The sequence below is a fragment of the Ascaphus truei genome, chromosome 18 (assembly GCF_040206685.1).
Source record: "Ascaphus truei isolate aAscTru1 chromosome 18, aAscTru1.hap1, whole genome shotgun sequence".
Taxonomy (NCBI): Eukaryota; Metazoa; Chordata; class Amphibia; order Anura; family Ascaphidae; genus Ascaphus; species Ascaphus truei.
In genome coordinates, this window is record NC_134500.1 from 13,391,544 (window position 1) to 13,416,886 (window position 25,343).

At 49.5% G+C, this 25,343-nt stretch overlaps 1 protein-coding gene across 2 annotated transcripts in view; it reads right to left on the reverse strand.

Annotated features, from left to right (window-relative positions):
- The window catches only part of TRPM7 (transient receptor potential cation channel subfamily M member 7), a 70,926-nt gene extending 53,738 nt beyond the window's left edge, over positions 1–17,188 (reverse strand). Inside the window, exon 1 of one of the 2 annotated variants that reach the window (XM_075575602.1) lies at positions 16,919–17,186. In XM_075575602.1, coding sequence (XP_075431717.1) covers positions 16,919–16,921 — 3 coding nt within the window. In that variant the 5' untranslated portion in view covers positions 16,922–17,186. Of the gene's footprint in view, positions 1–16,918 lie in introns of both variants that reach the window. The other variant, XM_075575603.1, reaches the window with a different exon arrangement.
- Between the last annotated feature and the right edge of the window lie 8,155 nt (positions 17,189–25,343).

Below are 25,343 nucleotides of genomic sequence, written 5' to 3' on the forward strand. Positions count from 1 at the left end.
CTCCCACTCCCGCCCACCTCCCACTCCCTACAGACCGCATATCGCGGTCTGTGTCTGTCAGCGCCCCGCCTGTCTGCAGTGCGGGCGCGCTGACTGAGGGAGCGGGGCCTTAGCCTTAGGCCCCGCTGCCACAGACCACGCGCCCGCACTGCAGACAGGTAGCGCGTGGAGAGGCAATTGACCACTATATGCGGTCTGTAGGGAGCAGGAGCGGCGGCCGGGGGTTTCAGCGGAGGGCTGCAGCAGGGACCCCCACATGCCCTCTGCTGCTCCCGTCCGATACCACCCCCCCCTCTCCAGCGGATGGCTGCAGCGGGGGTCGGTCTCCCGGGCTGCAGGAGGGAGCTGCGGCCAGCTGTATGCTGGAAGGTAAGCAGCTCACCCCCCCCGCCCCACAAATGCCCTCCTCTCCGTGCTGATCCCTCCCCCCGGTATAGACACACACAGACACACACAGACACACACAGACACACACAGACACACACAGACACACACAGACACACACAGACACACACAGACACACACAGACACACACAGACACACACAGACACACACAGACACACACAGACACACACAGACACACACAGACACACACAGACACACACAGACAGAGACACACACAGACAGAGACACACACAGACAGAGACACACACAGACAGAGACACACACAGACAGAGACACACACAGACAGAGACACAGAGACACACAGAGACACACACACACACACCACCCCCTACCTTGTGGAGGAAGCTTTCCGACAGCTCACGCTCCCACCCCGCCGCTGATAGGCTCATCAGCGCACCACGTGACGCGTCACCGCTCAGGATCGCAATTTTCTTGCATCCCTTGCCGGCTGACGCGTGACAGCGCGTTGTGAGCTATGCAGCGAGGGGGGACTGGGACCGGCTAGGAAAGGATACCCCTGCTGGTGAGGAACGTGCACGCGGCCGCACACGCTGCCGGACGCAGCGGGACCAAAGCCTTATATGTGGTGCTGGCAGCTGCTGCGGAAAATACAGAAGTAAACAGAATAGAAAGACATTGCTAGCTCCTTACAGGACTAATGAAACTCCCAGTCCCGGCGTACGCTCATCAAGGTCTCTCCCACAGGAGCTATGTCAGGGGCTGCACCAAAGGATAGGTGCCAGGACTAAAATGTAGGTGCACAGATTGTTTAATAACAGGGATGGAACAAACATAAGTGAAATATACACACACACACACACACACAAAGCTGGGCAGTCCTTAATTAAAAACTTATATATAGGCAAATGAACTTGTGCACGTAACAACACAACCAAATATACATCCCCACACCAGGAACTCTGGATAGAAGACACAGCACACTGGGTATCGTGAAGGGAAAAAAAAAGGTGTATTGTGGTCCAAATATGACAGTTCGTAAGTAAACTTTAGCGTGGGGGGAGGCAGAGAGTGTTGCAGCTTCCTATTGATTCTGATTGTTGGCAGCCATGTTATTTCCACTAAGGGGAGATTTAAACCCAGTAAACATCCTGGTCGCCGGTGGAGTGGTGGTTGTGGGTGGGGGAGGGGAGAAACCCCTCTGTTGCCGTCCTGTAAAAAGAAATGGGTGCCCCCAGAAAATGAACCACATGTAGGTGGGCTTGCAGTACAATCAGAAGTACAGCGACTCATACCAAAGCAAACTGCAACACAGGCCAGCAGTTCCCAGGTGTGTCTAGTTGCCAAGAGGATATAATTTGTTTTTAAATTACATTAGAATTAAGTGCCAGAATCTACAACTTAAGGGGAGATTAATTACAATAACGTTGTGTCACTCTCAGAAGTCCATGTCTAATAAAGGATATATAGATAGATAGATAGATAGATAGATAGATAGATAGATAGATAGATAGATAGATAGATAGATAGATCTGGCTGTGCTCAAAGCTGTGACCATGCAGCAAGCTTAAGCCTATAGGGAACCATGTTAAAAATGGTTATTGAGGCAAAAAGTGACACTGTGTGCTCATTTGCATGTCATTTCCCAGAATCCCTTGCTGCAGTGGAAGTGCTGTATGCTAGGTGATAATGGGGAAAGGCGGGGTTGCAGACCTGCCTAAGACATCCAGATGAGCATACAGTTATATTTGCATATCTATATATAGATATAGATATAGATCCCCCTTCTAAAACGGTGATTTAAGAGACATGGAACAAGGTGTTACATCTTTTCACTGCTCTAATGCTTTGCAGAGGCCTCTGGCTGCAAAGGGGTTAAAGTTGAAGTGCAAGTAAAGTCAAAAATAAAGTAGCTTAGTAGCTTGCACGCCAAGAGCTGTTCTAATGTAACCTGTTCTCTCATTGCAACACGGACGTATCCGAATGTAATCAACTAGTTTCCATAGACAATCTGTTGGCAGCTTCTGTACTGCTCAAACTGCCGCTCACTCAAACACATAATTCACACAAAAAGGATTTCCTGTTGCTCTTGTGTTTAAAGTTTGGGGACGAAACTTAGAGCTTGAAAATGCCGTACACAACACACAAGGGTAGTGTAGAAAGCTACAGGTCTGTGTGTTATAAAGGACATAAAAAAAAAAAAAAATCAGAAAAATACAGATAATTGACTGCCGTGCCATTTAGGCTACTCAGTCTGTCATTTTTTTAACCTACTAGATACAACAGTTTTATGCCATGCGTCATTGCAATTCAATTAACGATGTGCCATCTCTAGAACTGAATTTACCTAACCACCTTTGCTGTAAGCCTGCTGCATGTATCTAATACTTTTTGACTAATTAAGCACTTTCTCTCACTGCCATTAAGTATACAGTATCTCCATGTAACATGTTCTTCTGTTTCTTTGTTGAGAACAATGCTTCCTGTCTGTACATCATTTATACACCCTTTAGATATATGAAAGTTTCCCCACACCCCTCTTCCATCTCCTTCCTTCAGGAACATACTTATTGATGTCCTTCATTTTTTGCCTCACAAGACATTTCTGTATAGACCCTGCACAACTTCTAATTGTACTTCTCTGGACAACTTGTAAACTCAAACGAGCAGGGCCTTCATTACCTCTTTGTATCTGTTCGTGTATGTGCGTCCTCATTGTATGCAACTGTTTAAGCAATTATCAAATCTGTGTAACTATATACAAATATAGACAGGGACAATACAAGGAGCTTTCAATAGAATTATTCATGCCGAGGCCAGTACAAACGACACAAGGACATCCCTTAAGGTGAGAGGAAAGGCGATTTCACCAGCAACAAAGGAAAGGGTTCTTTACAGTAAGGCTAAGGCCCCGCTCCCTCAGTCAGTGCGCCCGCACTGCAGACAGGCGGCGCGCTGACAGCCAATTGACCGCGATATGCGGTCTGTAGGGAGCCGGAGCGGGAGGGGCTGGGGCGGGAGTGGGAGGGCATGGTAAAACTTCATGAAGATCGTGGTGCCGTGGTGCCGTCCACCCCCCCCCACACACAACACATACACACAACACATACACACAACACATACACACAACACATACACACAACACATACACACAACACATACACACAACACATACACACAACACATACACACACACTTTTCCCCCGCAGCTCCTTCCCTGCTCCACTCCCAAGCCGCCTCCCATCCATAGCTCCTTCCCTCCCTTCCTTCCCTCATTGGCTGACTGCCGCACCACGTGACGCGTCAGAGCTGCAAATCACTAGGAGCTTGCAGCATCGGCCGGCTGACGCATCACAGCACGCAGTCAGCCAAGTAGTAAGGAGCCAGCGGGGACCTCCACACTGGAGAAAAGGGGCTGGTGGTCCGCTGCCGCGCGGCCGCACGGGCTGTCGGAAGCAGCGGGACCCAGGCCTAAGGGCTGTTTCAGTAGTGGATTCATTACCCATGGAGACTGTGATGCAGATACAATAGATATCTTCAAAAAAAAGGTTGGACATCTTTTTAGAAAGGAAAGGTATACAGGGATATACAGAAAATGTAAACATGGGGAAGGATGTTGATCCAGGAAGTAATCTGATTGCCAATTTTTGGAGTCAGGAAGGAATTTATTTTTCCCCTCATGAGAGATTATATGATATTTCACTGGGGTTTGTGTTTGCCTTCCTCTGGATCAATATACAGTAAATACAAATATAGGATAAAGTATCTGTCGTCTAAATTTAGCATAGGTTGAACTTGATGGACGCCTGTTTTTTCCACCACGTCTACTATGCAACGATGTAACTGTGTACCCGCCATTGTACCGCGCTGTGGAATACGTTGGAAATTGCAAATAAACGATAATAACGTCTACCCTGCCTCTGGATTATATACTAATAGAGGAACGCATGGTTTGTGACAATACAAACAGAAGAAAAATAAATTGTATTGCGACCAAAGAAAAACAAAAAGGGATTTGAAGTTAAAATGAAAGAAAAAAAATACATTAAAGCTATGCATACTGATTAACCCTTTGGGCAACAGAGTGCCATGGCCCCTCCAGCCTTTAACATGGAAATAGGACAATAATTGTTTATGAAGATTTGCACTGAAGAAACATTGATATTGGAAATACTGTACATTGTATTTTGGTGTATTGCTTATCTGTAATAGATATATATATAGATATATATATCGTAAACAGGGGCCCTCTTCATTTCCCTGCACTCCCCTAGCAAAAAAAAACAACACATTTTTTTTTTACGTAGCTACATCATGGGTTTCCTGGAGTGCCAGACGCCATGAAGTAGTGGATATTTCTTGTGGCACCCAAAGAGTTAAGCAGTGCTAAAAGACAGGGGAGCGCAAACTTTTTAGTCAGTGCCCCCCTGCCTGCTCTCCCCCACTGCCTACTCCTCTCTTACCTTTTATCTGGCGTCACGTGACCACCAGAAGCCGCCGGAGAACCAGAAGCCGCCGGAGATAAGGTAAGGGAGTTGCAGAGGCCTTGTGCGCTCCATCTGTATTTAATTTAAATGCTTTGGAAAAGAGCGTGGGGCCACTGTATGTTACACACATCTTCTCCCCCACCCCGCCCAAAAATCTCACATCCCCCAGTTTAAGCATCCCCGCTATAAGACACTTTCCACTGGAAGACACCTTACAGCCGATTCAAGTCAATGTCTTTCGAGGACCAAAAGGTGTGTTATTGCAGAAGGCTGAGCAATCCATGCAATATCCTACATGTGTGGGGTTTTTTTTTGTAAGAAATCAGTTCTATAGTATTATTATTCAACTCAATGACATTTTTAATTAGTTTTCATTTAGTTCAGTATCCTGTGATTTCTATAGCAGGCTTTAACACACTTCCCCAGCAGTGCAAGATATTTGTAACACTTTCCTGTTTGCGATAATTTGTTGCCAATATTCCCAGCAGTTTGAGCTGCAAACTGAGACAATAGATATTGTTACCGTAGTATTATAAGAATAAATTGTAGCTGCTGAGTTACACTGACTGAAGGATTGATAGAAACAGAAAGGCAGCCATTTAGAGAACCCTGGGAAGTATGATCTTTGCTGATCGATTGGCATCTTAGGTAATTAGTTTTCAATAAAGGTAATCTATGGCTGCATATATTAAAACAAAAAAATATATATTTCTTTTTTAAAGTGTCGCTTGGATTGCGTCTACATCTACATCAGAAAAACGTGAGAGTTGCAAAATCTTTCATGCTGTTACAAAGTACAAGCATGCCTTGCAGCCATTATCTCTGAGCAGCATCAGTTCACAAAGAACTAGACAGCATATTCCGAGATCCTGTGTTCCACCAAGATAAAACATATTCTGTGTATTTGCTTCATTAGAACAGTCCTAACAGTTTGCCCTTAAACTCATTCAAAACATAACTTCAGCACGTTCCCAATTCCCCAACACAGATACGTGGGGACGCTTGATTATGGGGCTGGAGTAATAAATAAAAAATATATATTTGCACACAAAGTGCACCACTTTGAAGTTCCACAATTATGTGAGTATGTCCTTAAGCTTTATAATTCTGCACCTGCTTGGAAAACATTTATCTACAAAGTATTCTGTGCTCATTCAGAACCATAATTTTTCAATGACTTCACACACGAATATTTATCTAGAATTCAATAGGAAATCTTAATGCCTCCGCGAGTTTAACTAGAATTGTACAATGTATTTAATTGTATTGTACGATGAAGCCCGGTCTTTGTCGGTGATATAAGGAAATTGTCCGGATGTCCACAGAAAAATGTCAAAACACTCCTGCAGCACTTCCATAGACGGGGACAGAGCCAACACTGCCCACATCCACAAAAAGGCGCTAAACTAGAACACACCTGAGCCTTAATGTTAAAATCACAAACGTCCTATGTAGTTTAACATAGGACATTTCTAAAGCGTAATAAATAGATGCACGGCATTTCTGACGATGGATACGATGTACATAGGACCAACACAAATACCTTACTCTAGTACTATTCTTTTACATTTACATTAGTTGCACCCAACATTTGTCACTCCCGGAGACACTTCAGTTGTGAGAAGTTTTGGAGTACCATTTTCCAATAACGATTTTTAAAGCGTCACCAGAACTTTCTTGCAGCACAACAAAACAAACTGTAGGGTGTAAAGCCGTCACATGCAGCAAAATCAGCACACAGCTGGGATCTATTACAACCAGCAGATAAAACGGGTAAGAAGATCCCCATTTGGAGAACATTAAAATCTGACTTAATCACCTATTTTTCTTCAAGATATTTACTATATATTTCTGAAAGCACTGTATGTCTGCGTCCCTAGCGGCAATCTCATTGGTCCCTTGGCCTGCCCGCCCCCGCACACCTCTCATTGGGCTCACACACTCACACCACCCCCTTGGCCCGCCCCCCCACACCTCTCATTGGCCTGAGGCGGAGTGACGGGCCAAAGGTCCAAAAAAAAAAACCACCCACACACACACACACACACACACACACCAAAACCCCCCCCTCCTCTCCCGGTGCCCCTCACTCTCTCTCCCCACCTCACCCAAATCCCCACGCTCCGCAACATCCCCAGCCGCACCATCACCCTCACCGTGCGCCGCGGCCCTCCTGCTCAGCAGCAAACTCCAGGCTCCACCCCCCTCGCGGCGCGGCCCGGGCCTCCTGCTCTCCCCCTCACGTGCGCCGCTACCGGAGAGGGGAAGCGCGGTGCGGGACTCCCCCTCACGTGCGCCGCTACCGGAGAGGGGAAGCGCGGCGCGGGACTCCCCCTCACGTGCGCCGGCTCCCGGACAGAGGGGAACCGCGCGGCGCGGGACTCCCTCTCACGTGCGCCGCTACCGGAGAGGGGAAGCGCGGTGCGGGTCTCCTGCCACTCTTGCCCCCCCCCCCAGCTTCCCGAACTCACCTCCTGCCCCAGCCAGATGCCACGGGGTCAAGGTAAGTCACCCACCGTCTCCCACCCACGCACTGTCACCCAGTCACCCACCCAGTCACCCACACACCCACCCAGTCACTTTCACCCAGTCACCCACCCACCCAGTCACCCACTCACTCAGTCACCCACTCACTCAGTCACCCACTCACTCAGTCACCCACTCACTCAGTCACCCACCCAGTCACTTTCACCCAGTCACCCACCCACTCACTCAGTCACCCACCCACCCACTCAGTCACCCACCCACCCACTCAGTCACCCACCCACCCACTCAGTCACCCACCCACTCACTTAGTCACCCACCCACTCACTTAGTCACCCAAAAACTCACTTAGTCACCCACCCACTCAGTCAAGTCACCCACCCACTCAGTCAAGTCACCCACCCAGTCACCCACCCACCCACCCAGTCACCCACCCACCCAGTCAAGTCAAGTGTCACCCACCCTGTCAAATGTCACCCACCCACCCAGTCAGTCACCCACCCAGTCAGTCACCCACCCACCCAGTCACCCACCCAGTCAGTCAGTCACCCACCCACCCAGTCACCCACCCACCCAGTCACCCACCCACCCAGTCACCCACCCACCCAGTCACCCACCCACCCAGTCACCCACCCATCCACTCACTCAGTCAACTCAGTCAATTCAGTCACCCACCCACTCAGTCACCCAGTCACCCACCCAGTCACTCAGTCACCCACCCAGTCACTCAGTCACCCACCCAGTCACTCAGTCACCCACCCAGTCACTCAGTCACCCACCCATTCAGTCAGTCAGTCAGTCACCCACTCACCCACCCAGTCAGTCACCCAGTCAGTCACCCAGTCAGTCACCCACTCACCCACCCAGTCAGTCACCCACTCACCCACCCAGTCAGTCACCCACTCAGTCACTCACCCACCCAGTCAGTCACCCACCCAGTCAGTCACCCACTCATCCAGTCAGTCAGTCACCCACCCAGTCACCCACTCACCCACCCAGTAAGTCACCCACTCACCCACCCAGTAAGTCACCCACTCACCCACCCAGTAAGTCACCCACTCACCCACCCAGTAAGTCACCCACTCACCCACCCAGTAAGTCACCCACCCAGTCAGTCAGTCACCCAGTCAGTCACCCACTCACCCACCCAGTCAGTCACCCACTCACCCACCCAGTCAGTCACCCACTCACCCACCCAGTCAGTCACCCACTCACCCACCCAGTCAGTCACCCACTCACCCACCCAGTCAGTCACCCACTCACCCACCCAGTCAGTCACCCACTCACCCACCCAGTCAGTCACACACTCAGTCAGTCACCCACTCACCCACCCAGTCAGTCACACACTCACCCACCCAGTCAGTCACACACTCACCCACCCAGTCAGTCACACACTCACCCACCCAGTCAGTCACACACTCACCCACCCAGTCAGTCACACACTCACCCACCCAGTCAGTCAGTCAGTCAGTCAGTCAGTCAGTCACCCACCCACCCAGTCACCCACCCACCCACCCAGTCAGTCAGTCACCCACCAACCCAGTCAGTCACACACTCACCCACCCAGTCAGTCAGTCACCCACCCACCCAGTCAGTCAGTCACCCACCCACTCAGTCAGTCAGTCACCCACCCACCCACCCACTCAGTCAGTCAGTCACCCACCCACTCAGTCAGTCAGTCAGTCAGTCACCCACCCACTCAGTCAGTCAGTCAGTCAGTCACCCACCCACCCAGTCAGTCAGTCACCCACCCAGTCAGTCAGTCACCCACCCAGTCAGTCAGTCACCCACCCAGTCAGTCAGTCACCCACCCAGTCAGTCAGTCACCCACCCAGTCAGTCAGTCACACACCCACCCAGTCAGTCAGTCAGTCACCCACCCACCCACCCACCCAGTCAGTCAGTCAGTCACCCACCCACCCAGTCAGTCAGTCACCCACCCAGTCAGTCACCCACCCAGTCAGTCAGTCACCCACCCAGTCAGTCAGTCACCCACCCACCCACCCAGTCAGTCAGTCACACACCCACCCAGTCAGTCAGTCAGTCAGTCACCCACCCACCCACCCAGTCAGTCAGTCAGTCAGTCACCCACCCACCCAGTCAGTCAGTCACCCACCCACCCAATCAGTCAGTCAGTCACACACCCACCCACCCACCCAGTCAGTCAGTCAGTCACCCACCCACCCACCCACCCAGTCAGTCAGTCACCCACCCACCCAGTCAGTCACCCACCCACCCAGTCAGTCAGTCACCCACCCACTCAGTCAGTCAGTCACCCACCCACCCACCCACCCACCCACCCACTCAGTCAGTCACCCACCCACTCAGTCAGTCAGTCAGTCACCCACCCACCCACTCAGTCAGTCAGTCAGTCAGTCACCCACCCACCCAGTCAGTCAGTCACCCACCCAGTCAGTCACCCACCCAGTCAGTCAGTCACCCACCCAGTCAGTCAGTCACCCACCCACCCACCCAGTCAGTCAGTCACACACCCACCCAGTCAGTCAGTCACCCACCCACCCAGTCAGTCAGTCAGTCACCCACCCACCCACCCAGTCAGTCAGTCAGTCACCCACCCACCCAGTCAGTCAGTCACCCACCCAATCAGTCAGTCAGTCAGTCACCCACCCACCCAGTCAGTCAGTCACCCACCCACTCAGTCAGTCAGTCACCCACCCACCCACCCACCCACTCAGTCACCCACCCACTCAGTCAGTCAGTCAGTCAGTCAGTCACCCACCCACCCACTCAGTCAGTCAGTCAGTCAGTCACCCACCCACCCAGTCAGTCAGTCACCCACCCAGTCAGTCACCCACCCAGTCAGTCAGTCACCCACCCAGTCAGTCAGTCACACACCCACCCACCCAGTCAGTCAGCCACCCACCCACCCAGTCAGTCAGCCACCCACCCACCCAGTCAGTCAGTCAGTCACCCACCCACCCACCCACCCAGTCAGTCACCCACCCAGTCAGTCAGTCACCCACCCAGTCAGTCAGTCACCCACCCAGTCAGTCACCCACCCACCCAGTCAGTCAGTCAGTCAGTCACCCACCCACCCAGTCAGTCACCCACCCAGTCAGTCAGTCACCCACCCACCCAGTCAGTCAGTCACCCACCCACCCAGTCAGTCAGTCACCCACCCACCCACCCAGTCAGTCACACACCCACCCACCCAGTCAGTCAGTCAGTCAGTCACACACCCACCCACCCAGTCAGTCAGTCACCCACCCACCCACCCAGTCACCCACCCAGTCAGTCACACACCCACCCACCCAGTCAGTCAGTCAGTCAGTCACACACCCACCCACCCACCCAGTCACCCACCCAGTCAGTCACACACCCACCCACCCAGTCAGTCAGTCAGTCAGTCACACACCCACCCACCCAGTCAGTCAGTCACCCACCCACCCAGTCAGTCACCCACCCAGTCAGTCAGTCAGTCAGTCAGTCAGTCACCCACCCACCCACCCAGTCAGTCACCCACCCACCCAGTCAGTCAGTCACCCACCCAGTCAGTCAGTCAGTCACCCACCCACCCAGTCAGTCAGTCACCCACCCAGTCAGTCAGTCAGTCACCCACCCAGTCAGTCAGTCACCCACCCAGTCAGTCAGTCAGTCAGTCAGTCACCCACCCAGTCAGTCAGTCAGTCACCCACCCAGTCAGTCAGTCACCCACCCACCCAGTCAGTCAGTCAGTCACCCACCCAGTCAGTCAGTCAGTCTCCCACCCAGTCACCCACCCACCCAGTCAGTCTCCCACCCAGTCAGTCTCCCACCCAGTCAGTCACCCACCCACCCACTCACCGACCCCACCCACCCACTCACCGACCCCACCCACCCACTCACCGACCCCACCCACCCACTCACCGACCCCACCTACCCACTCACCGACCCCACCTACCCACTCACCGACCCCACCTACCCACTCACTGACCCACCCAGTCACCGTCCCCAGTCACTGACCCACCCTGTCACCAACCCTGAAAAAGTCACCCAGTCACCGACCCACCCACGACCCAAAGTCACCCACCCACCAACCCAGAGTCACCCACCCACCGACCCAAAGTCACCCACCCACCGACCCAAAGTCATCCACCCCCCGACCCAACTCACCCACCCAACCACCGACCCAAAGTCACCCACCGACCCAAAGTCACCCACCCACCGACCCAAAGTCAAACCGACCCAAAGTCACCCACCCACCGACCCAAAGTCACCCACCCACCCACCGACCCAAAGTCACACACCCACCGACCCAAAGTCACCCACCCACCGACCCAAAGTCACCCACCCACCGACCCAAAGTCACCCACCCACCGACCCAAAGTCACCCACCCACCGACCCAAAGTCAAACCGACCCAAAGTCACCCACCCAGTCACCGACCCAAAGTCACCCACTCAGTCAAGTGTCACCCACCCACACAGTCACCCACACACTCAGTCAACTCAGTCACCCACCTAGCTGTCAAGGGGGGGGGGGAGAAGCCTAACCCTGTCGTACGCCCCCCCCAAAATTACATCCCGGGCAACGCCGGGTCTCTCAGCTAGTTAGTCATATTTTTCTTTATTTGCTGCATCAGTTCTCATTGATTTCATTTTGGGGAAATGCTGTTCAGGGTATAACTATTATTATTGTTATATTATTTTTCCCTGGTTGCTTTATCTCTTTTTTTCCCCTCTGTTTTTGGTATACATTCTAATTTTTCCTGGCTATATACTGGGTCATTGACTATATACTTTTTCCAACGCAATGATTTATTATTCTTTCATGCATATGTCAGTGGGAATATATTTTGTATTGCCTATTATGTTAGACTAAACTACTTTGTTGTCATTATTTAAACTTTATTTAGACACATTTTAGTTTTTTTTTCTTTTTGTAATACTGATAGTGTTTGATTAGTAGTCCTCTCTTTATATTTTTGATACATATATATTTTCATAGGCTGTCTTTAGTATTTTTATGTTTTTAAGTTAGTGTGTCTTGTTGTTTAATCAATAAAATCTTGTTCATTTTTTCTGAATTGGCGGAGCATCTGTTTCTTTTTAACCATCTTTATCTTATAGATTAGTTTAGGTGTAATTTAGAGTGCTACTAAGGGGATTGTCTTTGTTCTTTTCATCTGTGTGTCTTATATATATATATATATATATATATATATATATATATATATATATATATATATATATATATATATATATATATATATATATATATATATATATATATATAGCAAATGTAAATATACTGTATGCTCATTTGCATGTCTTAGGCAGGTCTGCAACCCCGCCTTTCACCATTATCACCCAGCACACAGCACATCCACTGCAGCAAGGGATTCTGGGAAATGACATGCAAATGAGCACACAGTGCCACTTTTTGCTTCAAAAACCATTTTATACATGGTTCCCTATAGGCTTAAGCTTGCTGCATGGTCACAGCTTTGAGCACAGCCAGGGTTAAGATGCATAGCCAGAAAACCCACCCACAGACAGCTATTATATATATATTATTATTTTTTCTCCATTACGTGCACCAACGGTTTGCAAAATGGCTCCAGAGGCAGGGGTTGAATATCACCTTTTTAAGGATGTATGAATAAGTAGATATTGTTTGGGACTTCTTTCAAAGCTTAAGCCAATCAATATCATAGACGTACGTACGATACAGCACTTTGTAGGATATAATCCGTAGAGTACGCTCCAAGAGAAGGAACTTTCTAGTTGCCAAGGTAAGCAAAGTGACTTTAAGGTGATGACAAATGAAATTACTTAACCCCCTCAGTACTATGACATGTCAAGCTCAGCTCTAGAGAGACGATAGTCTAAAGGCCAGGGCCATGGTCAAAAAGACCGTGCTGACCCGCGCCGAGGGGGAAACATCATCCCTATTGAGCACGGCTTTAGATGGCGCTTCCGCAGGCATGCGGAATTGAAGCCGACAGCACAGTTTAATTTTTCTTGCTGAGGGAAGCACAGGGCCAGTCACGTGACCGCCAAAAGCCAATAGCAGTCCGTGACGTGGCACGCTAGCCACGCCTCCCAGCCCCCGCCCGGCTCCCACCCAGCTCACAAGCGCGCCCGCTGACGCTCATGCAGGGACACAAAAAAGCTCCTGCTTGAGCAGGAGCGCATGAGCGTCAGCGCTGTGAATGTCACCATGTCCGAGACCTAAGGCTGCGCCCCCGCTGCCGCTGACCGCGCTCATGCTTGAGAGCGATGACGTCACCAGCTCTTCAAGCATGAGCGCCGGGTTTTAAGCGAGATTCAAACTTTTTTTTGTCTCCCCAAGCGACAAACTTGGGAGAGCGTGCATGCCCACGCGCACCACGTGAGTGCACCGCGGGGACAGGACAATTTAAATTGCAGAAACTAAACTCGGCAAGCGCCGCGCGCTCAGCGCTAGCGTGGCCACAACCTTAAGCACATATGTTATTACTTATATTACGTTTGATGTTGCAACTATGACAGAGAGTAAGCAATAACTTTAAATAGACACGTTGTAAACTTGCAGCAATCCTGTCCCTACCCTTAGACCCAAATTCACTAAAGGATGCTACGTTTTATCATACCCTTACTCCCGTTCCAGTAAGTGGGAGTTAAGACACGATAAAGCTTAGCACCCTTCAGCGATTATGGGTCTTCGTACTGTGTGTGCTGCAGACTTTAAAAGAAGCAACTGAAGGTTTAACTGTAGAAACATCTGATTTCCACATCAAACACGTTGATAGGTCTTGACTTTTCTATTTTATGAACAGTTAACACAGGAACATATGCTTTCCGTTTGGCTTATTTTGATACCTCTCCAAAGACTCCAACCAATCACTGTACAACATCCTTACTAAATTACTGGTACGTTGAACAGGTTCTCACAAACCATGCTCTTGGTCGCACGGTTTCAATCCCCAGTAAAATGCTCTCTCCCCCGGACTAATATAAGAACTATATATAACAACTTCCCTACATGAACTTTAAAGAGCAGCTACAGTAGGTCACTTCAAATTTGACAGGCTGTAGCATGATCCATGGAGTCTTAAGAACTCAAGCAAAGTGCACGGATATTATAATCTACATGCCCATCATCATTTACAGCAGCCATAATCCACAATCTGTTTCAATAAATGAAATGATAAAACCTGTACCTGGTATTTCAATGACATCCATTTCTTAATTCAAAAACATTTGTGCAAGGTTACCTACCCATTTTACTCATTCCAAATAATCCCAGCATTTACAATCTAATGTCATCCCCAAATTAAAAAAATACAATGAATGAGCTGTTCTCCATTTGTATAGAAGGCCTCTCGCTTTGAGGAATGGTTTACCTGACATGTACACGACAGTGGTACAGTACACTCAGAAAGGTTCTATGCACTTTAAAAATGTCTGCAGCTCGAATTGTTTATTCAGTCTATTTCAGCGTTTGTGGGAGATATCCATGGACATTCACATACATGTCAAACTTTCTTGCCTAGGAAAATATTTGAAGTAAGCAAGATATGGACAGTCATTTTTCCATGTCGTACCAGACGCTGCCAGAGCAACGTGTTGCAGGCCTCTCCAACACTGTAGATAAAGCATAAGGCCTTGCACCCGCTGCCTACTACAGCGTCCGCGTGGCGGATGCTGCACGGACGAGAGCCCTCCCCTCAATGGCGCAGGGCCCGCTGCAAGGGGGGGCCGCAGCGCTCGGGCGAGAGCTGCTCCTGCTCTCAATAGAATTGAGAGCAGGACTCGCGTCGAGCGATTAGGCACGCCCCCCGGTGGTTCAGCCAATGAGGGCGAACCTGCCGGGTGACGTCATGGCTGCGCCCCCGCCACGCCCCCCGGTCTCTCCTCCTGCAGTGAGCTGCAGACCGGGGAATCGGCTGAACGCGCCGCCAATATCGCGGGCGCACGTTACAGCGGCGTGACCGGGGCCTAAGCCTAAAGAAGAAACTAAGGCCTCGGCTAGTGTGGTGCTGAGCGGGCGGGCTCACGCTGGCTGCGATGTAACACATTGCGGCAATGTGTGTGGCCAACGTGAGCGAGTGCCTGAGCATGCGCGGCGCTTAGCTGCTTGCCAAGCAAGCAAATTTGAATTTGCCGTTTGCTTGCGCCGCCTCGCCTGCACGCTCAGCACCACCCTGGTCACAGCCTAAGTCCCCTATGACTGTGTTGAGCATTGAGGCGCTTCCTTCAGTTAAAGGCCATACAGCCTTCGCCCGCGTGGAGGCATGTGAAGGCTGTGACGTTGCCCGCGTGAAGTGGGTGTGTTTTCTGTCCATGGTAGACGCGCCGTGGGGGGGTCACAGAGCTGGTTCGCCCTCATTGGGCGAACCGCTCACGTGACCTGGCTGTCGCGCCGGGAAATCAGTTTCAACTGATTTCTCGTGCAACGCGTACCCCCTCCTGCTGCCGCCCCGTCTATGGGCGCGATCAATGCCTTTAGGCAATGTGATCGCGCCCCGCACGGTCTGCAGCAGTATGGACCTGCCCTTAGTTTACATCTATCTAGAAGCACCTCTGCTTTTCCACTTGATTTAGTTTATAACCTTTTCATAGATGGGGTTCTTAAATTTTCGTATCAGAGACCACTTCAATGTTTACAATCTCGTGGAGGACCACAGTATTTCTTTAACTTTATTCATCAATAGATACAGATTATATTTATGACACACATAAAACCGCAACATGAATTGGAATGTGGTACCAGTTTAACTTAAGAACCCCTGTTTCACAGAAGCGTGAACCCGGTTCAAAATCACATTAAGTTATCCTTGTGACCTTGGGCAAGTTACAATCACCCTTTGCCTCAGGCAGCAACATTAAATTGTAAGCTCTACAGGGCAGGGGCTCACTGAGCCTGCAAAATTACATGAATGTGCTGCATTTCTTAACCTGACGTCTACTTTTACGTGTCATGCCGTTAAACCAACGTTGTGTATAATATCACATATAAAAGTTATCCATTAGGCAGATGTCTATGACTCACAGAAATGCATTAAGGATCCAGACTCACCATGCAGTACATTATCCTTTTTTTATCTACACATACATACACAAATAGTTATACATATAGAAATATACATGCACACATGAATATACATAAACACATACATGCCTGGGGTCCCATTGAGAGGGGTGTACCTCCCCCCCACCCCCTCACTGGCAGGCCCCCTCACTCCTCCCCGGGCTCGGTGTTGAAGGCCCCCGGCTACCACGTGCCCCCCCTCCCCCGGGGGGGCCTATACGTTCTCTCTCTCTCCCCCCTCCCCCGGGGGGCCTATACGTTCTCTCCCCCCCCCTCCCCCAGGGGGCCTATACGTTCTCTCTCCCCCCCCCCTCCCCCGGGGGGCCTATACGTTCTCTCTCCCCCCCCCCTCCCCCGGGGGGCCTATACGTTCTCTCTCCCCCCCCCCTCCCCCGGGGGGCCTATACGTTCTCTCTCCCCCCCCCTCCCCCGGGGGGCCTATACGTTCTCTCTCTCCCCCGGGGGGGCCTATACGTTCTCTCTCTCCCCCCCCCCCCCCCCGGGGCCTATACGTTCTCTCTCTCACCCCCGGGGGGGCCTATCCGTTCTCTCCCCCCCTCCCCTTACTTACCATTCTCTTCACCTTGCAGACTCAGGGAGGCCTCCTCCGGGGCTCTCAGCCATCTATCGGGGATATCCTGTGTGGGGTGGGATCCCTCCGCCCGCGGGACGGTAGTACAAGCAGCCACCTCCGCTCCGGACCCAGCGGAAGGTGAGTCTTTCATAATGGTGCGACTACCTCCGGGCTGGCGGGACGGAGGAGGACGGCGGTGCTGATAGGAGCGCGCGCGCGTGCCGAGCGGGGGCTGGGGTGGCAGTCACACGCGCGCGCCTGTGCGTTGACGTAAAGGAGCGCGCGGCGACAAGGAGGCCTTGGGGCGCGCGAGCGCTTGGAATGTTGGTGCGCGTGTCGCGCGCCCCCGGAGGGCGGGGCAAGAGAAACGAGGGGCGTGGCCTGCGCTTGCCGGAATGTCACGTGGGGCTGTTAGCTGTGCATGCTACCTGCAGTGCTAAGCATGTTGTGCAAAGGCTCATGTCTTCCTGTGCTGTGTCACGTGGTGGGCAGCTGGGCACACTACACACTATTTCATATAGTGTTTTTCTCCCAATGGGACACAAAGCACGTCACAATAAAAGCATAGTGTGCCCCTAATAGGAATTTTACAATACAATAAGCTTACAATCTATGCTTTTGGTGCCTGAGGCACAGGGAGATAAAGTGACTTGCCCAAAGTCACAAGGAGCTGACCATGGGAATTGAACCAGGTTTGACTCAGAGCCATCGTTTAGAATCAGTGTCTTTACTCACAGAGCCTCTTCTATATCTATATTTTTTTTAAAAATGGGCCAATTTTTGCTCATGTGCGAAAGTACCGCGCCGATTGCGCATGTGCACATACGGACAGAGCCGACCGCGAACGACCAACACCCATTGCGCATCCACGTGGCTGACAAAAGCCAGTTGCACATGTGCGGCTGGCAGGAGCCCATTACGCATGCGCAATTGGCAATTGCCGGCAGGGTGCGAAAAACGGGGACGTTTGGGGCTTTTGAAAAAGTCGTCGGGACACCTGGATACAAGCCCCAAAACTGGGACAATCCCGAAATGTCTGGTCTTTGACTGAGCCACTGATTGAGGCACCTATGCTGAAAAAGGGAAATCCTGAAAACCTGACATGTTAGTGGCCCTTCAGTTGCCCACTTCTTGTGCTAGGTTGTCATGTTAGGTTTTGTCGCTGGAATACACTTATTGTAATTCCAATTAATGACATCAGACTTGCACCGCAGTGCTTGGGAACGTGTTGAGGGGCAGGTGTTTGGTGCTGTACACAGAGAGTATATTATAGGGTGCATTTGTAATGTGTTCACCTTTTTGCAGCTGATGATGAGGGATCGCCTGAAACGTTTTGCTACTCTGTATTCTACAAATAAATATCTGAAATGTCATTTTGACTCATGTGAATAGTGAGTGCTGAAGCCTTCCTGTCTATATTTCTTCCAGCACCTAATAGGATTTCCAACTACTTCAAACAGGCTTCTTCTTCAATGACTTCCTACTTACTCAATGCGAGTCCGCATTCTCTTGCCCACTTACCTGTTACACCTTGTGTTGTAACACAACCCCAGACTCCTTGGAACTGGCCTAATGTGCGTACAATTCTCAATAGGGATGACATATATCGGCTGAATCAGTGGCTTTGGGTTTGAAGGAGCGTCTCACGGAGTAAATACACAGACTCAAAATAAAAACACGGGAAGACGTGTCCGCACAAAGAAAGTGCAAAAAAAGTGCAAATAGAAGGTGGTTTTGGCGCAGTGCTCCATTTTCTGCTCGCGTTTGTGTCAAATGTATGACAGTGTTTCTTACATCTGACGCAAGTTGTTGGCAAGAAAAGTTTACGCCACCTCTGGTGAAAGTGACGCGAAGGTTGTTACATCTCATAATAATCTGGGTGTCATATAACTCCTCCTGTCACTCCCCAAATCCCAAAGTTGGCGCAAAACTTGAAGCAAAGACCTTAATATATTGATGCAAAGTGAAAATAAAATTTGATACCAAATTTGCTATCATACTAATAACAACTTTATTTCATATAGCGCTTTGCTCCCAAAGGGACACAAAGCGCGTCACAATGACAGTATAGCGTGCGGTATGCAGCGCATAGGAATGTTACAGACAGAGTCCCTGCCCAAATGAGCTTACAATCTATGTTTTTGGTGGCTGAGGCACAGGGAGATAAAGTGACTCGCCCAAGGTCACAAGGAGCCGACACCTGGAATAGAACCCCGGTCCCCTGCTTCACACAGTGTCATCTCTATGATACATCACCCCCACTTACTGATACAGGGGAGATTTTGTTTGTATCCCGGTGTTAGCTCCTTGTGATCTTGGTCAAGTCATTTTATCTCCCTGTGCCTCGGGAAGCAAAATAAGATTGTAAGCTCATGGGGGGCAGGGACTCATAGTCCCTGAAAAATTCTATGTACAGTGCACTGTCAGAACTACATAAGACTAATATTATTATTTTAAAAAAAACCTGCATATGTTACACACAATTGTTTTCCCCTTATATAGTCATGGAAAACCATTACGATTAGAGAAACCTAAGGGGGCCATTTATCAGTTGCCTAGCTGCACCATTGGTGCAAAAAACTGTCCCGGAAGGAATCCCATTTGAAAGCAATTAGTCTTTTCCCCTTAACCCTGCTGATGTTTTGCCTGGGGTTTTCATACACATAACCCCCTAAATGTTTGTGGGGTTTGTACTAAGAAATGTCAAGCTGCCGTTTAGAGACATCACATTCTGCTAAACCAGGGGGTGGCCAACTCCAGTCCTCAAGGGCCACCAGCAGGTCAGGTTTTCAGGATATCCCTGCTTCAGCACAGGTGGCTTAATCAGTCCCAGCTTCAGCACAGGTGACTCCATCAGTCCCAGCTTCAGCACAGGTGGCTCAATCAGTTGCTCAGTCGACTGAGCCCCTGATTGAGTAACCTGTGCTGAAGCAGGGATATCCTGAACACAAGACTTGTTGGTGGCCCCTGACGACTTTATCTTACCCATATAAAAAAAATATTTATAAATATATATATATATATATTTTTTTTTTTTTTTAAATAGCACAATTGAGCTGATTGGAAAAAGTGAGTATAGCCGAACCGCAATTATTTTTGACATGTGCCAGATTCCATAGAAAGCGTGTATTGAGGACGGACCCCCCTCCAGCAAATGGGCTTCATTTTTGCTCATCTCTGACCCTCTTTGAAGAACAATGAAAGGCAACAGGATGGAAGAGATAGTACACATGAAAGAGAGTGTTACAAGAGAAGGGGAAATGGAACACGAACAGAAGCAGAGAAAGAAGGGAGAAGTACATTCATGGGTTGGCCCATCGTACATTAACCTGTTCACTGCCAGAGGAGGATAGATGCACAGTTACACATGGGGAATGTAACTATTGCCTTGTAATCGGGAAAGGTCTTTGCGGTCCCAATGTGGAGGATATTGATCGGAGTCCGCCTGTTTCCTGCTTGGTACAAATGTAAATAATTAACGAAAAATAAAAGTTCTTAAAGTCTCTGCCAAACTTCCACCACACGTGTGGCACTTACTCTTATGGGGTGGATAAGTGTGACAAAGTGAACATGCTGCAAGCCTAAACCAGTGCTGTGTATGACTTGTTATTAAGCTAAAATGTGTCCTTCGTCAAGCTATCGGGGTTCCAAAAAATTATAGGAGCATTCCGGTATTTACAATTGCCCTTTAACAAGCCCTCTTAACCAAGGGTGGCCAACTCCAGTCCTCAAGGGCCACCAACAGGTCAGATATTAAGGATATCCCTGCTTCAGCACAGGGGGCTCAGTCAGAATGACTCAAAGTCCCCAGTCTCAGGGCGAGAAATGATGTCGGAAAGTGCGTAGATTGTAGCATTCTCAAACGACTGTGTCCCATAAGCCAGTGGTGCTCAACTCCAGTCCTCAAGCCCCCCAACATGTCAGGTTTTCAGGATATTCCAGCTTCAGCATGTTAGAAAAGCGAATAGGTGGTTCAGAGCCTCTAATTGAGCCACCTGTGCTGAAGCAGGGACTGATTGAGCCACCGCTGCTGAAGCAGGGACTGATTGAGCCACCTCTGCTGAAGCAGGGATATCCTGAAAACCTGACCTGTTGGTGGCCCTTGAGTACTGGAGTTGGCCACCCCTGCCACAAGCCATGCTATTCCATGAGACACCTTTTCAGCACCTCGAAGACGCTTTACAGCTCATTCACTTAAATAGTTTTGGGATCAATTACCTCGCCGTACCGTAAGCAATTTGGTGCGCAATGTCAGCCGGGTCACCCTGGGCCGGACTGGAAGTTGCATGCCGTTACTGTAACTGGAACACGTTCTATTGGAACAGAACATCTTCTTTCATAATAAAGGAAATACATTTCCAGTTCCACCCGCCCGGTGCTAGAATGAAAGCAGCCAATTCAGTTAAAACAATGCTTTTATTTAGTGCTGCTCGTAAAACGTTTAGAACAAATCCAACAGACAAGCAGTTCTGTACCCCTAAAAAAAAAAAAAATCTTCCGCTGAAGCGTTTCCTCATTCCTGACTGCGGATGTCGAAACCAAAGTGCCGTACGCAATAGAATTAGTGATGCATTTATGTTCAATCTGTGCAGCTCATTCTCACGCTGCTCATCTCGTACACAACTCACCTTTCTATGCAAGAGAGGACTAGTCTAACAGCTGAAGGAGCGGCTCAGAGAGTCTGCAGCACCTGGTTCAATCCCCCCTGGTGTCGGCTCCTTGTCACCTTGGGCAAATCACTTTATCTCCCTGTGCCTCAGGCATCAACATAGATTGTAAGCTCCACGGGGCAGGGATTGTGGGTTTAAAAATCCTATGTGCAATGCTGCTAACCGCGCCCTATACTGCAATTGTGATGCACTTTGCGTCCCATTGGAAGAAAAGCATTATATACAGTAAAAAGTTATTATTACAATATCATTGCCTGCTGCTCATGATCAGGGCAAGTAACATCATATCGGTGAGTATTAGATACCCACGATTAATGCTCCCCCAGTTCCAATTGCCTCTTTGCTACGGAAGCCGTTTTTATTTTATTTCCCCCCCTCCCCCCCGCCGTTATTGTATTGAGTTTTTATGGGGTACAGAAAGCAGGGAAAAAAATGGATGTGATAGAAGTCATTTTTAAATGTTTCTGTCCATGTTTAGTGAATGTAAAGAGAGATGGTTTTTGCTATATTCGCTCCCATCACTGAGCTAATAAAACTAAGATTTAAATGACCCTGTACTGACACTTCTCTTTATATCGTACCCATACTTATTATTCAGTAACTAATCGAAATATCTTGTAATCAGGTGCTTCTCAACTCCAGTCCTCAAGCCCCAAGCCCCTCACAACAGGTCAGGTTTTCAGGATATCCAGCTTCAGCACGGGTGACTCAATCTGTGACTCTAGTGTAGATTTCCAGCATGCAAGCAGTTAATCTCCCCTGGAGAGGCTTCTATTCTGTGCAGTTGAAGGTGGAAGCTCTATGGCAGGGGTGGCCAACGCCAGTCCTCAAGGGCCACCAACAGGTCAGGTTTTCAGGATAGCCCTGCTTCAGCACAGGTGGCTCGGTCAGTCATGACTGAGCCACTGGTTGAGCCAGCTGAAGCAGGAATATCCCTAATACCTGACCTGTTGGTGGCCCTTGAGGACTGGCGTTGGCCACCCCTGCTCCACGGTATAATTCCACAGGAAGTTTGTGTTAAGAAAAAGACTGTGTGAGGGAGAGTGATGGGCGAGTGATGGGCGAGTGATGGGAGAGTGATGGGCGAGAGCTGGTCCTTCTGAAAACATCTTATATTCACCGACCAAGTCTGATATTATACAATGGGAACGCCTCCCGTGTAGCGGATTATACGCTTAGCCCTGCTAGCTGCAGTTCAGACAATGAGTCCATGGAAAAATAATAATCTTGCCACGTGCTCTGTTGCTAGCGTGGCTTCTTGGACTTTACCTTTCAACAAAGAGTGTAGCGAGATAAATTCCGTGTTCCACACGCAAAATCCTTCCCCACTCAGACCTCGGTGCAAGATACCTGAAACAGAGGGGGTCCCCTAAAGCAGAGGTTCCCAGCTGCCGTCCTGAGGGATCACTAACCGCGCAGGATTTAAGGATCTCCTCTCATTCGCACAGGTGGCCCAATCATTTTGCCTGGCCCACCTGTGCTCGAGCAGGTGTGTGCGTAACAACTGAGGGTGAGTTTTTGAGGATCGGAGTTGGGAACCAGGTTCTCCACCTCCAGTCCTCAAGGATCACTAACTGCGCAGGATTTAAAGCTGCAGACCATGCAGTATCCTACATGTTTTTTTTTTTTTTTTTTAATAAATCAGTTCTGTACTATGAGAAAATACTTGAAGCATTTAAAAACAACAACGCTGAATTACATTTTTTATGTATTATAATGTAACAAGCATTTTCTGTTTCTATAGCAACCCTTTACAAAGTCACATTCCCTTCCTCTTCTGAAACAGGCTCTGGCACACCCCTTTTTGAGCCCGTCCCTCTCTCTAGCAGTGCACTAATTGGATCAAGTGACTGCCTGGTCACATGATCTTCCCCGCAGAACTTTGCATCTTTGGTCCTCTTCTGCTGCACTGGCAGCCACTTAGTGAGCCCCCGAGCCGAATCTTCGCCGATCGATCACAGGAGAACAGATCGATCAGCAACTTAGCTAATTACTTATCATTGTGTGGATTGTATTAGTGCACATATTAAAAGGGAAAATAAATTAAAAAAAAACAAACAGGCAGGGGGGTATCCTTAAAACCTGCACTGTTAGTGTGGTCCTTAAGGACTGGACTTGGGAACCTCTGCCCTAAAGGATGACTCCATTTAATGACATCAGTAAATGATGGTGTTAACAAAAATTGCCTTGACGTATGCGACTCATGTCTGGTCTAATACCACAGTCTGTGCTCCTATACCCAGTCTGAGCATATTCATTTTACTTGCAGATTATCCACTTCAAGGTTGGCTAATATCATGTTGCTGCCAAGACATGAATGACTGTTGCAAGCAGTGACTGTGCTCTCCATGTAATTGCCAGAAAATGATTTGCGTTTCATATTAAAGTTTTAATTCACTAACATTTCTTATAAGTCATTGTGAATAGAATGCAGACACATGCATTATTATCTGTTGCAATTTTTAAAAAAAATGTTTAAACTTATATTTCATCGAGAGTTATTTTTGTCAAAGGGGATGGGGCAGGGACATGGGAGAATTAAATCTTCCATCAACAACGTAGGTCACAGTAGATAACAGTAGGCACATTTTGGGAATATAACCTACATTTGTTTGAATCCACAAATATATACAACCAAATCCAAACAAAGCGAGCGCGGAAACAAACGACTATTCCTTGGTGTAAAATGCGGGTGAAAGGTTCCAGAGTCTCGAACCCAAAGGTGGAGGGGGGGGGGGGGCCCTACGGTACTGTATAGTGTTGCAGGAAAACCCAAAACAGAATCTAGTTGATCCAGGGATCCCACAATTTATTAAAGGATTTGATATCGTGTTTCAGGAACGCTGTGAGTTTCTCCATCAACATTATTTCGTTAATCTTTTGGGTAATCAGATTCAGGGGCAGGGCCGCCTCTTTTTCCCCCCAGACGGCTGCGATAGTGTACACATCCTAAGGCTCTAAGGCTACGGCCGCAGCACGCGTGACGGAGCACCTCCCGGTACTCTCCCCCCTTCAGCCGAGCGATCTGATGGACTTCAGATCACTCGCAAACTGGTGGGAGAGGGCACGGCCATGACGTGGTTCGACCCTCATTGGCCATGACGTGGCCATTGCTCGGCCGCCGCACCAAAAGAGAAAATTCTTGTCTGTAGGCAAAGACGATAGCGCATTGCGTATTGTGCAGGCACGCGCGGACAGCTACTGGGGCCGGCCCCTGTGTGCGCCGCGCACGCCGTTGCGCGTAGAGCCACTGAGGACGATATCTAAGGCTTCACTCAGGGTGCCGGGGTCGTGACGTGTGCACGTACGATCGGCACTCTTACCTGTATTCCTATGGTAGCATCTGAAGTGGCCGCAGCGCTGTAGCGCGTCGACGCTGCTCCATTTTGGCCGCGACAAGTAGATTTGTGTTTCGGGCTGCAGTCGCGCGACGTCGGCATCACGTGAGCTGGTTCAGCCAATGAGGAGCGAACCAGCTTCGCGACGCGTCCGTGATGCGTTTGCCATGCCCCTGCCACGCCCCAGATCGCCTCCCCAATCTCCTGCAGCCTTTGTGCACACATCGCTGGGGCTGCAGGAGCGCGCACGGAGGCGGCACACTGCGTCAGGTTTTCAAAGGGTTTGGCTAGTAAAAAGGACGTCGGGTCTAGAATAATCTTGGTGTCTAGGACTGACTCACTCAAATCTTGCATCATGATGCAGAATCTGGCAACCTTCGGGCGAGACCACCAGATACAGATCATGTCACCAAC